This window comes from Crinia signifera, chromosome 12, assembly GCF_055691185.1.
Source record: "Crinia signifera chromosome 12, ASM5569118v1, whole genome shotgun sequence".
Taxonomy (NCBI): domain Eukaryota; kingdom Metazoa; phylum Chordata; class Amphibia; order Anura; family Myobatrachidae; genus Crinia; species Crinia signifera.
In genome coordinates, this window is record NC_139228.1 from 37,047,751 (window position 1) to 37,062,459 (window position 14,709).

The 14,709-nt window shown below is 41.8% G+C and overlaps 1 protein-coding gene across 2 annotated transcripts in view; it reads left to right on the forward strand.

Annotated features, from left to right (window-relative positions):
- The window catches only part of JAG2 (jagged canonical Notch ligand 2), an 85,475-nt gene that overhangs the window by 19,454 nt on the left and 51,312 nt on the right, over positions 1-14,709 (forward strand). For both annotated transcript variants that reach the window (XM_083167108.1, XM_083167109.1), the window contains exon 3: positions 12,904-12,958. In XM_083167108.1, coding sequence (XP_083023234.1) covers positions 12,904-12,958 — 55 coding nt within the window. The remainder of the gene's footprint in view (positions 1-12,903; positions 12,959-14,709) is intronic.

Genomic DNA, 14,709 nt, shown 5'->3' on the forward strand with positions numbered 1-14,709 from the left:
CACATGCAGTTCTGTCATCATTTTACCTTTATTTGAATTTTTTGCTACGGGTTGCACTGTAGAAGTCATTTTGTCTTACACAACGGAACCAGCAACAAAAAACAGTATAAATGGTGGTTCTATATGCTGAATTTATTTTATCCTATAGCAGGCATGTCCAAACTATGGCCCTCCAGCTGTTGGGAAACTACATGTCCCATCATGCCTTGCTAATGTCTGTATACTGACTACCCATGGCTATCTGGCCCTTGTAACTGGCTTTTGTAGTTGATATGTGTCTAAGCTGGGTACACAAAGACCATCAATCATTACGACTTTACTATTTCCAAGAGTCCTAACAAGCGAGATTGAGCGTGCACACACCGCAGTGTTGCTATCGACCAAACGAAATATCTTTTTTCCTTTGGTTGCATGTAATTTATACTGAAGTTGCTCCTGTACACACTAGAACAGTGGTTTTCAGTCACAGATGGGGCATGGTGTCACCCTAGTGTTTTCCTAGGTCAGTGATTTATTCCTGGTGTCTACAACCTTTTTACCTTGTGGCACACTAAATAAGATTTTAAAATTGCCAAGGCACACCATGAGATCCCCACAGGGCAAAAATCATTGGAGCCCCCACAGGGAAAAAAAACAAAAAAACTATTGGCCACCTATATAAAAAACAATCACACTGGTCCCCACAGGTAACAAAAATAAAACACATTGGCCTCTTACATGAAGAGAGACCAGTAAATAACAGTTAAACTGGTTTGGTCATCTCTAGATCTGGGAACAGCTCAAGGCACTGCACCAGATCAACCTTCTTCATGCTCCTTTGTTCCCAGAAGTGGCGTTAAATTGGTCAGACATATTGTTTGTTGTCCGTTTTCTCATATGCATGACTAGATTGACACCAATCGCTAGCGATTATCGCCAGGCTTGGTGTGCAGTGCATCACCCCTGGCGACTGTTCCTAGCAACTGAAGTAGCGTGCAGTTACCCATACACATGGGGTGATTTGTAGTTGTACTTGTTTGCCGTCTCCTGGAGCCGGATGTAGCTATTGCACTGTACGTTTGCATGTGTTCCATACACACGCTCCATGCACAGAAGTGTTTTGCAGCCTGTGAGTGTTTATGGCCTTGCTTTTGGAGAGGTGCCGCTCTGGCTTGCACGCTCTAATTCCTAGTTATTTATAGTACACTGCAGTGGGAAACAGATTCTAGATCCTTTCACGTACACTGTATTCTTTATCCAAATGTCACTGAACACATGCTGATCAATCACTTTTTAGTCTTGTGGCACTCTTCAGATTTTTTTTTTTTTTTTTTTAAAGTGAATCCTGTGCACGTGACCCCAATAATATCACTTTATGTGCATCGCATTTTTGTAGTAGGTTGTAACTTTTGTAGTTTTTCTGATCTCCCAGGAATAAAGCACTGTCTAGCTGCAAGTTAATTAAGGTCACGTAGCAGAGCCAGTCATTTTCAATAACGAATTTCACGCAGACCTGTATCAGGATAATGCCATTTTGAAGGCTCTGCAAGAGAATTACAGTAGGCAATGTGTGGCACTCCCAGCATGCCCTGCTACAGTTATGTCCTAACAGCATAACTGTGGCAGGGCATGCTGGGATGTGCAGTGCCGGACATTGCTCTACCAGCAGCCACAGATTTGTAGAAGCAAAGGTGACCTGATCAGAAAGTAACTATCTTGTCCCATGTCACGTTAGGTGATGGTCATACACTATGGCCATTATTCTGGTTCACTCACAAAGGCAAATTTCTTCTCAAATAGACAGAAATGTGCACTGCAGGAGGGGGGGGGGGGTAGAGAGAGTTAGATTTGGGTGAGTTATTTTGTTTCTGTGCAGAGAAAATACTGACTGCTTTATTTTTACACTGCAACGTAGATCTCACTTTGAAGTAAAACTCCACCCAAATCTAATTCTCTCTGCATAAGTTAAATCTGTCACCCCTGCAGTGCACATATAGTTTTGTCCGTTTCAGAAGGAATTTTACTCTGCGAGAGAACCAGAATAAGGACCCATGAGCCAGATTCTCTAAGCTTCAAAATTGATGAAATGGAGAGTGATAAGCAGCCAGCCAATCGGCTCCTACCTGCCATGTCACAGACAGTGTTTGAAAAATGGAGCTGGCTGTTTATCACTCTCCAATTTATCACTTTTGAAGCTTAGAGAATCTGGCCTCACATCTGGTCAAGGACCGGTTTCCTGGTTGTCTAACTGTTGAATAGCACAGTACACGGGATCTTTCTGTAAATGGATGTTTATTGAAGCAGAGCGTTAATATCTCAAATTCATAATGCCAAGCAAACTGGAAATGACCATTGCCGTAAATGAATTACACCATTTAGGACAAGGCCTGGGGGGAATCTTGTTAACCCGTTGAGTACCAACGTTGCTTTAAGCGATCCTCAAAATATCTGCTAAAAATGCTAGAATCTAGAATCAACTGTTCTTTTAGTATAAAAAATACAAATACAGCCAAGCCATTTTAATTGAAGTTTAAGTTGTGAGCGGCACTGCCATTTTTTAACGAATATTTTGAGGATCTCAAAGTTGACACTCAAAGAGTTGTTTAAAAAGGTTTGCTTGGCAATTTTCACACCTATTTTGTCCTTGGCACTCAAAGGGTTAAACGTCGGTGACCACCTATGTTGAGCAAGGTTACAGCAAGCACAACAGGATTGAGCTGATTGTCTGTCGCAACTCTGAGATTGGCCAATGGCGCGTTTCGCGGTAACCTCATTAAGTGCATGGAAATATCTGATGGTTGTGGAGACGTACACTCTTTTAGGTATATGTAACTTGTTCCAGCAGATTTTGGATATGAGGAACTGGTGGGTTTTAATAAGTTGGCAAGCATATAGCCTATATATGGCAGTGGTATTTTGTGGTGTGAATAATAGAATCCATTCTCTACCGAGCAGCGATCTCTGAGGTTCTTCTTGTGCGTATGAGTATTGAGGAATCTTAAGGGCTACAACAACCTCTATGATTTTATCAGCCAGCGTTGTACATTCAGTAACTTGTTGTCAAGCAGTAGTAATTTAAATACAAGAAAACCTAGAGAGCACAATAAGCCTAATGCAGGCTTGGTGCAGAAATTGTAGGCAGTAACTTTTACGTGTTGTACATTCCATCCATCAGGCGAGGCAGCCATCTTGAGCGCACTACATAGCATTTCCCTAGAAGACCGGATACAAAATGGTGGCTGTAGCATCTGAGCGCAAGGAGTAGGTTCCATGAAACCTGTCATTCCTATGGGTTTTTCATTCAATCTAGGAGCGTACTAGAGGAGACAGCCAAGTTGGGTGTACTGAAAGTTACAGTGAGAGAGAGAAGCCATTCAAGGACCCACAGTGAAAACTGATGTGTACAGTTGTATTACATATACCCTAACTAGATTTTTGACACTGTCCCACATCGCAGACTGTTAAATAAATTTGAAAACTTGGGATTGGATTTTAAGATAGTTGGATAAGAGCGTGGTTGCAGGACAGAAAACAGAGTTGTAGTAAACGGAGTACAGTCAAAGGAGGGAAAGGTTAAAGTGGGGTACCCCAGGGATCTGTACTTGGACCAGTGCTTTTTAATATCTTTATTGGTGATATTGCAAATGGAATTGAGGGTAAAATGTGCCTTTTTGCAGATGACACACAGGTATGCAACAGGGTAGACACACCAGGAGGGGTAAAACAAATGATTGAGGATCTAGGTAGATTAGAGGAATGGTCAAGAGCATGGCAACTACAGTTTAATGCCAAAAAATGCAAAATCATGCACTTGGGTCTCAGAAATCCAAAGACTAAATATAGTATAAATGGCACTATAATGGAAACTACTGAGGAAGAGAGGGATCTAGGTGTCACTATTTCAAGGGACTTAAAGGCAGGTTGGCAATGTAACAAAGCAATGAAGAAGGCAAGTCTGATGCTTGGTTGCATAGGGAAAGGTATTGACAGTAGAAAGAAAGAAGTAATAATGCCACTGTATAGGTCATTGGTACGACCTCACCTAGAGTACTGTGTCCAGTTCTCCTCGTGCATTTACATTGCAGTGGATTGCATGTGTTTAGCTAATGTGAGCATCCTAGCATATGCTGATTATTCTGTGGTTTGTCATTATCCCTATATACAATGTAAAGAAGAGTGGCTGGAACATAGACCCCACGTGTAGTATATACTCCCCAGTGACCAGTTTACAGAACTCCAGCACTAATTAATTGCTCATTAAATATTAACTCGCTGACCCCCATCTCCCTTACCCCTTCACCTTTTTTAATTTTGGAGATGTGTAAATAACCAAAGATTTGAAGTTAAGTAATCAAAGCGACTCTGTGAATGTATGACATGAAAGCGTCATTTTCTTTCTAAAGGTTGCCAGGAATAAGCAGTGTTATTTGATACTGGTGGGATCCAACTACACTGGAGACTGCAAGCTGTTAGAAACTAGAGCGAGGAAACGCATACCAGTAGGAATGACAATCTAACCTTGGGACAGCGGTTCTACAATGCCTCTTATTCTCTGCACAGTGATGTTGCTCTCTCGCTGGCAAAGATACGAACAAACAGCTAAATATGTCAATCGGTTTTTGCAGCCTTGCAGGTATTCCGATGCAAATGTCCATGAAAATGACATGCATCAATCTTCAGGGCTAGATTTACTAAGCAGTAGATGATTTCTCAATGGGCTTCACTCTGACATTTGAAATTGGAATAATATAAAAATCAGAAACCAGGTGTATTTTGTATTTTATAATTTTGACTGTTTTTTTTTTTAAAAATTCTTTTTGAATTTCAATTGCTGACGAAACTGCCGTCTTGTCGGAAAGACATCAGTTTCCAACTTGAGTAGGTTGGAAAGCGTTCCTACCTATTCAATAAGGGCTGTTTGTTTTCGGACGGGTCGGAAACCAGCCGCCAATCCACCTGCTTTTGTCAGAAACGCGGCCAAATCCGGCAGGTCCATCAATTTTACATTACATCCTATACATCATTATACAGAGGGTGCCCCGGGTTTAACCCTTCTTTATAACCGGGATGTAACTGCTGGGTTGGTCATCCCGGGTTATAAGCATTGGGGCTTTCACACCACACCTTGACCCGGGTCGACGTGTCGCCAACCTGTCAATAACCTGCGTTTGAGGTGTGGTGTGAAAGGGGCATTAGGCTGGTATTATACACACAGTTGGGGTATGGGTGAAAAAACAATAACTTAATATATTTATTTATTAACAGTTTCTTATATAGCGCATACATATTACGCAGCGCTTTACAGAGAATATTTGAACATTCACATTAGTCCCTGCCCCAGTGGAGCTTACAATCTATATTCCCTACCACACACATTCATTCTAGGGTTAATTTTTGTTAGGAGCCAAATAACCTACCAGTATATTTTTGGATTGTGGGAGGAAACCGGAGTACCCGGAGGAAACCCACGCAAGTACGGGGAGAATATACAAACTCCGCACAGTTAGGGCCATGGTGGGAATCGAACCCATGACCTCAGCACTGTGAGGCAGTAATGCTAACCATTACACCATCCGTACTGCCCAATATGAGTATATATATGAGATTTATACGCCAGGGCCATGACACTTCAAACCTTATGCATATAGATAGGATTGTCCCCTATTTATCTATCTTCAAATTCAGGGTACATTCTACACCTGCAGTAGCACGATGCCCTTCGCTCAGCTTGCAGGAGACACTGTAAACCGACATTCTTGCAGAAGTAATGAACGGTGAGACTTGACCTGGACTAATTTTAGCAGTATGCTGGTGCCGGATGCTCCAGCTCTGTATCTGAGTCTGATGCATCTACTGCTTCGTTTCCGGATAACCTTGTACTTTCTAACTTTTATGTGAGTTCTGCCTGGGTATATTGTCATTTTTATGCATGTGGGGAGCAAATACTAGGCAGCTTTGTTTCACAATGATCATTTGGGATTAAGCTAGGTTACGCCCCTTCCCAACTGTAAATCTGTACTGTACTTTTAAATCCGCCCTACGTGCAATGTAACCTGCTTTTGCCAAGGTCCAAAACTCAAATTTTACCTCAGGGTTTTTTTTCCCCTTTTTTGCAGCATGCCCTGCTTCTAGGAAGATGCTGTTCTCCTTTAGCAGAAGTGGGCAACCTTAACCATACTTGCTGCTGCTACTACTACTTTATGAAAACTAGTTTCAGGAAGATTATAATTGGTAGTAGAATTTTACACCGCGCCCCATTGAGGGGACGTGTCATGCTCCACCCACAGGGCGTGTCTACTTCCATATATGGAGAGTTTGTGAAAAGAGATTGTGAACGTGGCACCTAGAAGCATGGCTGTGTTCTGCTACATCTGAGAGGAACCTTTTATAATGACTTATATCCAAATGTAGATGAGCCCTTAAAGCAGTCAGTAAGAGCAACTAGAAGAAAGGCAAAAATGGAGCAGCGCTATACCAAATTAAACAGTGTATGCATCAATTTAAAAATAACAATTTAATAACATTTAAACATAAATAAACAACACATTGTTTAAAATATGGGGGACCTATTTGAGGTGTGGGGGACCTGTGGAGTATCAATAGTCACCAATGACCAAGGCTTGTGTGGTGCAGATATTACATTTGCAGCAGCAGCAGCAGCACCAGACTGTCCCCCCGGGCTGGCTACACAACAACTTTTGCCAACGGGTTTGGAACCAGGAGACCCTAGGATATTCAGGAATACCATCTAACGGACTCACTTTGCAATCGGATGTCAATCTCGATCCACGCAGGTTATATCAATCCCCCATTGGTGACTATTGATACTCCACAGGTCCCCCACACCTCAAATAGGTCCCCCATATTTTAAACAATGTGTTGTTTATGTATGTTTAAATGTTATTAAATTGTTGTTTTGAAATTGATGCATACACTCTTTAATTTGGTATAGCGATGCTCCATTTTTGCCTTTCTTCTGTATGTTTTGTTGGGGAACTGACCACCCCCGGTAGCAACTGCTTATTAGAAAACTAACCCATATTAAGGCGCTCTAACAATTAACCCAGGTTAATTATTGTAGTAAGAGCTACTATACTATACTTGCTAAAGAAAATTCACTGATAAGGGTCAGGGATTGTTCCATATAAACAGCAACAAGAAATGTGCGATCATTTTGTTTTATCACCAATGCTGGGAAATGCTACTGATGATTCAATATAAATGTATCTGTCTCATTCCTTTTTTTCCATCAAAAAATGTAACCGCTACATAATGTGGGAAGGTATATGCACTTGCCCCCCTATATTTGTTAAATGGTTAAGACAGGGGTTCCCAATCTTTTTCTAATCCCGGCACCCTAGAGTACCAGAATTTTTCCACGGCACACCTAGGCCCCAAAAAATATATATAAAATGAAGTAGATTGTTTTTAAATGAGCTTCTTAGGTTCAGTTATGTGGTAAAGGGCAGGTTTGCTTCTGATTATACACCTATTTATGATTGGCGGCCACCAGCACTGGTTTTGTCCATAAATTATTGATCATAAATAACTTGAATGGTCCTGGACGACCAACCCGAGGCACCCCTGCAAGTGTCCCGAGGCACCCCAGGGAGCCGCGGCACACAGTTTGGGAACCACTGGGTTAAGGACATCTCTGCTGCTATAGAGGAACATGTGTTACCACCTCAGCATTATAGAGACGTTTGAAGATGTTACATATGAAATAAGTCTATTGACTGATAAGATTGTTCTAAATCCTGTATGCGAGGCTGTTGGGTACCTGTTGTTCCCATAACCACCACAGAACCTCTCTCTGCTATTACATGCTGGAACTTGTGGCTCCCAGCTGCAAACCCACAATTGACTAGTGACTGCTGGATGTAATTTCCAGATATCATTTATTTGTAACTTTGTCATTATGACCTGCTCTGTTCGCCTTCATCTCGTTGGGTATGGAAGTTGTAGTAAACGCATATTAAATCGGAAGCCAAATTACCACTTTGGTAACTTCCGCCAGCCAGCATGTCTGTGTGGGGACTAGAACATTCACCCTCGATAGACTGAGCAATATAATTAAAATGTTCCTTCTTAAGAACCACAAGTAAGGTACACAACACACATTGAGGAAACCGCAAGTATTCAAAGTTTAGACCTGGTCACACTTCATTTACTCTGCAGAAACATTTTAGTCAAGTTTATACTTGACGGGATTAATGTCAGGTTTGCCCACACCTTCGTTCTTGCCAACTATGTGGTGCCTATTGTACAAAGGGAAAAAAAAGAATCAGAAGAAACCGTTTCTTTGTGTCAACACTGGTAATGTGTAAGAGAAACATACAGTACACTGCATATTATGGGCTTGAAATAGCCGCTTGGTAAAGGCCGTGGAAGATCATAAGAGGCTGTAGGGCCAGCTGCTGCAGTGGCAACATTCTGTGTTCTGACTTTATACAGGTTTGAGGAATATCTGGTTCGGGATAATGGTGACGTCCCAGTGCTAGAAACCGGTGTAAAAATTGTGTGTGCATAGAGTTATATGAAGACAGAGAAGGACCACTTGGCCCATCTGGTCTGTCCCTTGGGTTAGGACAGGTATGGCCGAACTATGGCCCTACAGCTGCTGTGAAACTACAAGTCCCATCATGCCTTGCCACAGTTTTGCTATGCAGTTACAACAACAGGAGGGCCACAGTTTGACCATGTCTGGGTTAGGGTATTCAATATTTTCAAGCGCTTCTCTACCATCTTCACACTATTATGGTCTGTAATGTTTGGGTTTATGATCCATGTAATATGTTGAGGAAGAGAAGAGGTACAGAAGGTGGTGTAGAATACTTTGTTTGGAGGTGGAGGGGTATTGTATTTATTAACCAGGAATGTGGTTCAGTTCTGGGAACTTACCAGTCCTATGCAGAGCTTTAAGGGACTCATGGGTCTGGAACTGAACCTCTTCAAGGGCCTATAGTGGAGGAGGTGAGGCAAAGCCATGTAGAACCCATACACTATAAGCCCCAGTGTCTCCTTAAGCTATAAAAGCACAGAAATTGCAGAACTTTGTGTGGGAAAGTAAAAATACAAATTTAATATTTCTGATTTACAGCCAATCCAGTGGCCCGCTGGTGTCTGGTGATCGTCATGCTGTCATGGAGATGGGCCTATTTTTATGAATGATAAATATCATTATCGTGCATATTGTCCTGCCTTTTGTTGCATAGTGTGTACGGGGCTTAAAAAAAACAAACAAAACAAAAAACAGATAAAATTACACAGTCATCAGTATAATTTTTCTAAGGATCAATGGTTGGCTTGTGTACTTTTAAGATATATTTTTAGTATTCGAAAATACTTGATCATGTTAAGGTTTAGGGATGTTTTTTGAGACTGCGGCCATACGGTTAGCGTTACTGCCTCCCAGCACTGAGGTCTTGGGTTTGATTCCTATCGTAGTCCTAACTGTGCAGAGTTTGTATATTCTTACCGTGTTTGCGTGGGTTTCCTCCTCCGGGTTCTCCGGTTTCCTCCCACAACCCAAAAATATACTGTTAGGCTTATTGGCGCCCAACAAAATTAACCCTAGAATGTCTGTGTGTGCGTGTACATGTGGTAGGGAATATAGATTGTAAGGAATATGTGTACGTTATATAAATAACTGTTTAATAATTAAACACAATGTGCTGCTATCCTTTTTCTTCTCTCCATGTTTCATAGGACAATGTAAGCGTGCATCTGTGACTAGTTGCTTATGTCCGGGACTTCATCTTTCACATTAGAGGGCTGTTGAAAGACGCAGCAGGAAACTGTACTTTTAGGTTAGGAAGCCATCACTGCCGGATATGCGCTCACTCCTCTGACATTGTCCTATGGGCTTCTGAGTATTTAGTGTTACCAGTAGTAAGGCCGTGACGTCAGTCCTTCTTTCTGCTGGTCAGTCACAGGCTATTCTTCCACACGTTGCCTCGCTTCTCATTCTGGAGGTAAATGTACTGTAGTGCCACGGATTGTGCCTCTCTAGGTCCCCATGCTGCTTCTCTCTACTGAGGTGAAGCAGGAAGCACTAGAGCAGAGCTGGATCAACATCTCAGCTGCCTGTAGAGGGGGACTGAAAACCATTCTCAGCGCATCGATGTGGTGGGCCATATATTTTATAGATGGCAATGCTGCTGATGGGAGCGTAGCACACACTGCCGCGTTAAAAATGGGTGGAGAAGCAGTACCCGCGCACATAAGCACTGATCACTCTTCTTCCACATAGAACAGAGGGGTACGTGTATTATTTGGCTCTATCTGAGATTTGCTACTGTACATCACTGGACACAGAAAGCAGATCTTATAGATACATTCGGGAGCATAGTGTATAGATCAGTGTTCTTCAACCACTGTGCCGTGGCACACTAGTGTGCCTTGAGCTGTTCTCAAGTGTGCCCCCAGATCTAGAGATGCCCAAACCAGTTTACAGCCACCACCAGGTCAACTGTTATATACTGGTCTCTTCTTTTCATGTAAAGGGCCAATGTATTTTATTTTTGTTACCTGTGGGGACCAGTGTCATTGTTTTTTTTTTTATATGGGGACGAAGGTGTTTTGCCCTGTGGAGGATCTCATGGTACGCCTTGATAATATTAAAATCTTATTTAGTGTGCCACAAGGTAAAAAGCTTGAAAATGACTGGTCTAGATGCATCACCTATACTTTTGAATGGACAGTCCACAGGGCTTTCCCAGTTCTGTAACGGGATTCCTCCTCCTCTTCCTTCTGTAGTATAAATCGACAGTTTATTTTTTTCTTTCATATACAGTAAGAATCGCCATGTAGCAGATGACCTAAAATCACAACACCATATCCTACATAGAACTCTAAGTACACCTATACTAATACATCCCCCGGCACACCTCTAACGCTGTGGTACGGTCATTTATTTATTTTTATAGAGTTTTGTTATATAGAGCAGCATATTCCGTTGCACTTTACGATGGTCATGGGCACTCTTTGGGTTATGGTATAGTCAATATGTCGACATGTACAAAGTTGACAGACCTAAGGTCTACACATGGAAATGGGACAAGGTTGACTAGTTTTTCATGGGTTATAATGACCGTTTGTAGACTTCATCACATGGAAGTTAGTGTAGCACGTACCCTCGCATGGCACGCTTTATTCACAATGTTTCGGGCAAGGTGCCCCTCTCTGTGCTCTACAAACTTTATTGTTCCCATGCAGTGTCCATGTTGATTAAGTGCATTATTATTCATTGATATTACGCTCATTCCTGACTGCATTTAGAACAAAAGTCTCAGGGTGCTGATACTAAGAGACTCCTTGTTGAATACGCACAATGTATTTGTATTGTGTAAGTAAAACAATTTATTGGTGACCATAAAACGACATAAAAACAAACATACTGAAGATTCTATCGGTAGAAGTGCTATTAAAAAAAATCCCGTGACTGGGTTAATCCGTTCCAGCCGATGTGCTATCAGCCATCACGGCGGCCATTGCATCCACCTGAATGCACAGATTCTCCTTGCTCTCCATAGGAAAACTTGCAATGTTGAGCACTCCACAATGAGCAAATATTAAATATTGCACAGCTAAACACCATGGGACACATGGTACCACACGTAGCACATTGTTGCACTTGGTACCACGCTAAGTGACGAACCTTTAAAGGGCTCAGGGCAGGAGTACTGTACTAAGTGTAAATAAAGCGGAGAGGGGTAAAGTATCAACCTATCCACTCTGGTAATCTATAGTTTTCTAAACCGCCTGGCATTTCGCAGCTGATTGGCTGATATTTTAGCTCTCCACTTTATCACTCTCCCCAGCTTGCTTTGTCGTTTTGATATGTTGCAAGCATTGGACTAGATATACTTTGAGCTTATCCCACTTAAATGGTTAATTTTCCTTTTATTATCTTTGCGCTCTCAAGGAATACTGAAAGTTAGATCTATTTATGTTGCACATACTTTGCCACTTCAGCTTTTCCCCCTTTTATAATCTTCTGCACTGTTACTAGTTGCATGTTTTCTGGACCTACTGTAATATTTCTGCACTGTGCACCACACATGCTCACTAGTGAGTGAGACCTTCTTTGCCACTGTAGTTTTCCCAGGTCTGAGTCATTTGTGGGGTGATAAATGCTATTTTCAGGAGGCTTAACAAGTCCTATTGTGATATACTGTTTTATTCCAATTGTGACCTTTTTTACTCTGTAGTGCCAATTGCCACACTAAAGATTTGGGCAAATGGGAATTATGCTTCATCTAATTTGTGGTTTAAAACTTAGAGGGGACTGTTCTTGTTACATTTGTGCAGGATTGATGTATATAGTTTAACCTCTGACCTGTAGTACTTTAAAAAAAAAAAAATTATACCAACGTTTCCATATACTGTATATACGGTTTGTTCAGTCGCGCCAAGTAGACCCCCTCAGAGCGCCAGGTCCTGGGTGACTGCTGCACATTTATGTCCAACAGTGTCTGAAAGAGTGTGTGAAAGGGCTCCAATGCATGCACCCATTGCTTTTCCCTTCTAGCAAGTTCCCATTGGGATTTATCTGTGACTTTGGAGGTCATTCAGACCTGCTCGCTAGGCTGCGTATATTTGCTGCCTAGCAGCAGGTAAATGCCGCCCGAATCCCTGCGCTAAACTGCGAGTGGAGATGTACACCGATTCTTGTGCGGTTATAGTTGCTGACTAGCGTCTCTGGTACATGGAATGGTTTCATTGCATCTGCAATAATGTAAGGAATGATTAATGCAAGCTACTCCTATGATTGTCTCTATGGTGGACGGATCATAAGGTCACATCTGTAGTATTCCAATGGAGACTGTTCCCGGTCGCCCAGGAGTCATGTGCGTGTCTGCAGTTGGTGTGCTAGGTTTGATATAAAATGTTATTTTAATAATGTTCTTTCTTTCTTTTCAGAGATCTTTCACGTTAATTTTGGAGGCTTGGGACTGGGATAATGACACCAAAGTGGGTGAGTACCATCCTTGTACTAGCTGTGTGCCTGACGGGATCAGCATCTTTTGCAATCCTCTGCATGGTGATGTGACTGTTTCCGATAAAGTGCGGGTACTGAAATAACTCTCCTGAGCTTTCACAGTGCAGGCATGACTAACGAGACCTCTGAGGACGATGCTAATGACGTGGCTGCAACAATGCCACAGCGATGATGTCGCCGTCATTTAGATACAGTTATTTAGTAATCAGCAGGGAAATCGCTTACAAAGACAAGATGATACTGAGCAATAGTATTTTCTTGCATAGATAAAATTCCGTCCGATAAGGTTTCATTTTATTCTACTGTATTATAAAGTCTGTTATTGCAACTTAACCATAGAACACCCATAGTACACGGGGGGCGATCGCATCAATAAATGATGCTAACTATTTTCCCTTGAGCTACCTGTTCTCTCTGACGAATGCTATGGTGTATACACACACTTAATGATATTGTTTTATTGACCACACGCAGGAGATGACTACATGGTCAGTCAGGCTTTGACTGCATGTACGGATGCCAGCAATGGGTTGTAAAGGTGCCCACAGACGCATCAATTATCGAATGCGTTTTGTACTTTTTAAGCACAAATTGCATCTTATGTACAATTATTGGATGTTGTTTATGTTCCCTGGAGCCCGATATTGTATGTCTAAAAAAGTACGTGCTGCACATACTTTTTAGACTACATCTGAAATTTAACATTACAAACATGGGTTCATCACATGCATTCAAGTGCACATCTCATAGCAAGCTGGAAGAAAAATTGTATAGAACCATTGTACAGTCAAAAACGCATAGCACAGTACAATTGTAGTGTCTGTGGGCACCTTAATATAGTGAGTAGTGTTTTTAGGGCAAGTAACTTTCTTCAATCGGGAGGGCACATTTTATATTAGAAATTTACATTAGAAACCAAAACCTCTATAAAAAAAAAATGTACACTGCACTAGGATTACACCCATTAAACATGGTCATACTGTGCTATGCTCGTTACATATTCTGTCGTAATGACAATTACACATTATGGCACACACTGTAATGCCTCTTACACATTATACCACACACCATAATGCCCATTACACATGATGGCATGCACCATAATACCCATCACGCATGATGGCACACACTAAAATTTCTCAGAGGCACGTCAGCGCGGTGAGGGGCAGTGTAAGGGCGCACAGTGCCACACACAGAAAGGGCAGGCTGCATTTCAAGGTTTTAAAAACAGATATCCGGATAAGGGATATTCAACCTGTACCGTATTTAACCATTTGAGTGCCAACATTGCTGTGAGATCCTCAAAATATCTGCTAACAGTGCCAGCGCCGCTCACAGCGACTGTTCTATTTTTGGGTGCGATATTTAACTAAACTTTAAATGAATTGACTTGGCTGCATTTGTATTTATACTAAAAGAACAGTCGCTGTGTGCAACGCTGCTGGCATTCTCAGTGGATATTTGAGAATAGCTTACAGCAACGTTGGCACTGAAAGGGTTAAGGACATTTTATTCAATCTGTTCTATAGGTAATGAACGAGTAGGCCACGGGAAACGTTAACTCTAAAGCATTTCGTTCCATCTATATGTTCTCCATCTGCTTGGGCATTTGAGCTGAATGCAGAGACGACAGCAAGCCAGAATAGTGTACAGGAAGTGTAATGTGTATTTCCTAGTCACTGCTTGAGCTCAGGTGACAGTCTCCTGCTATCCTGACCAGGACTCCT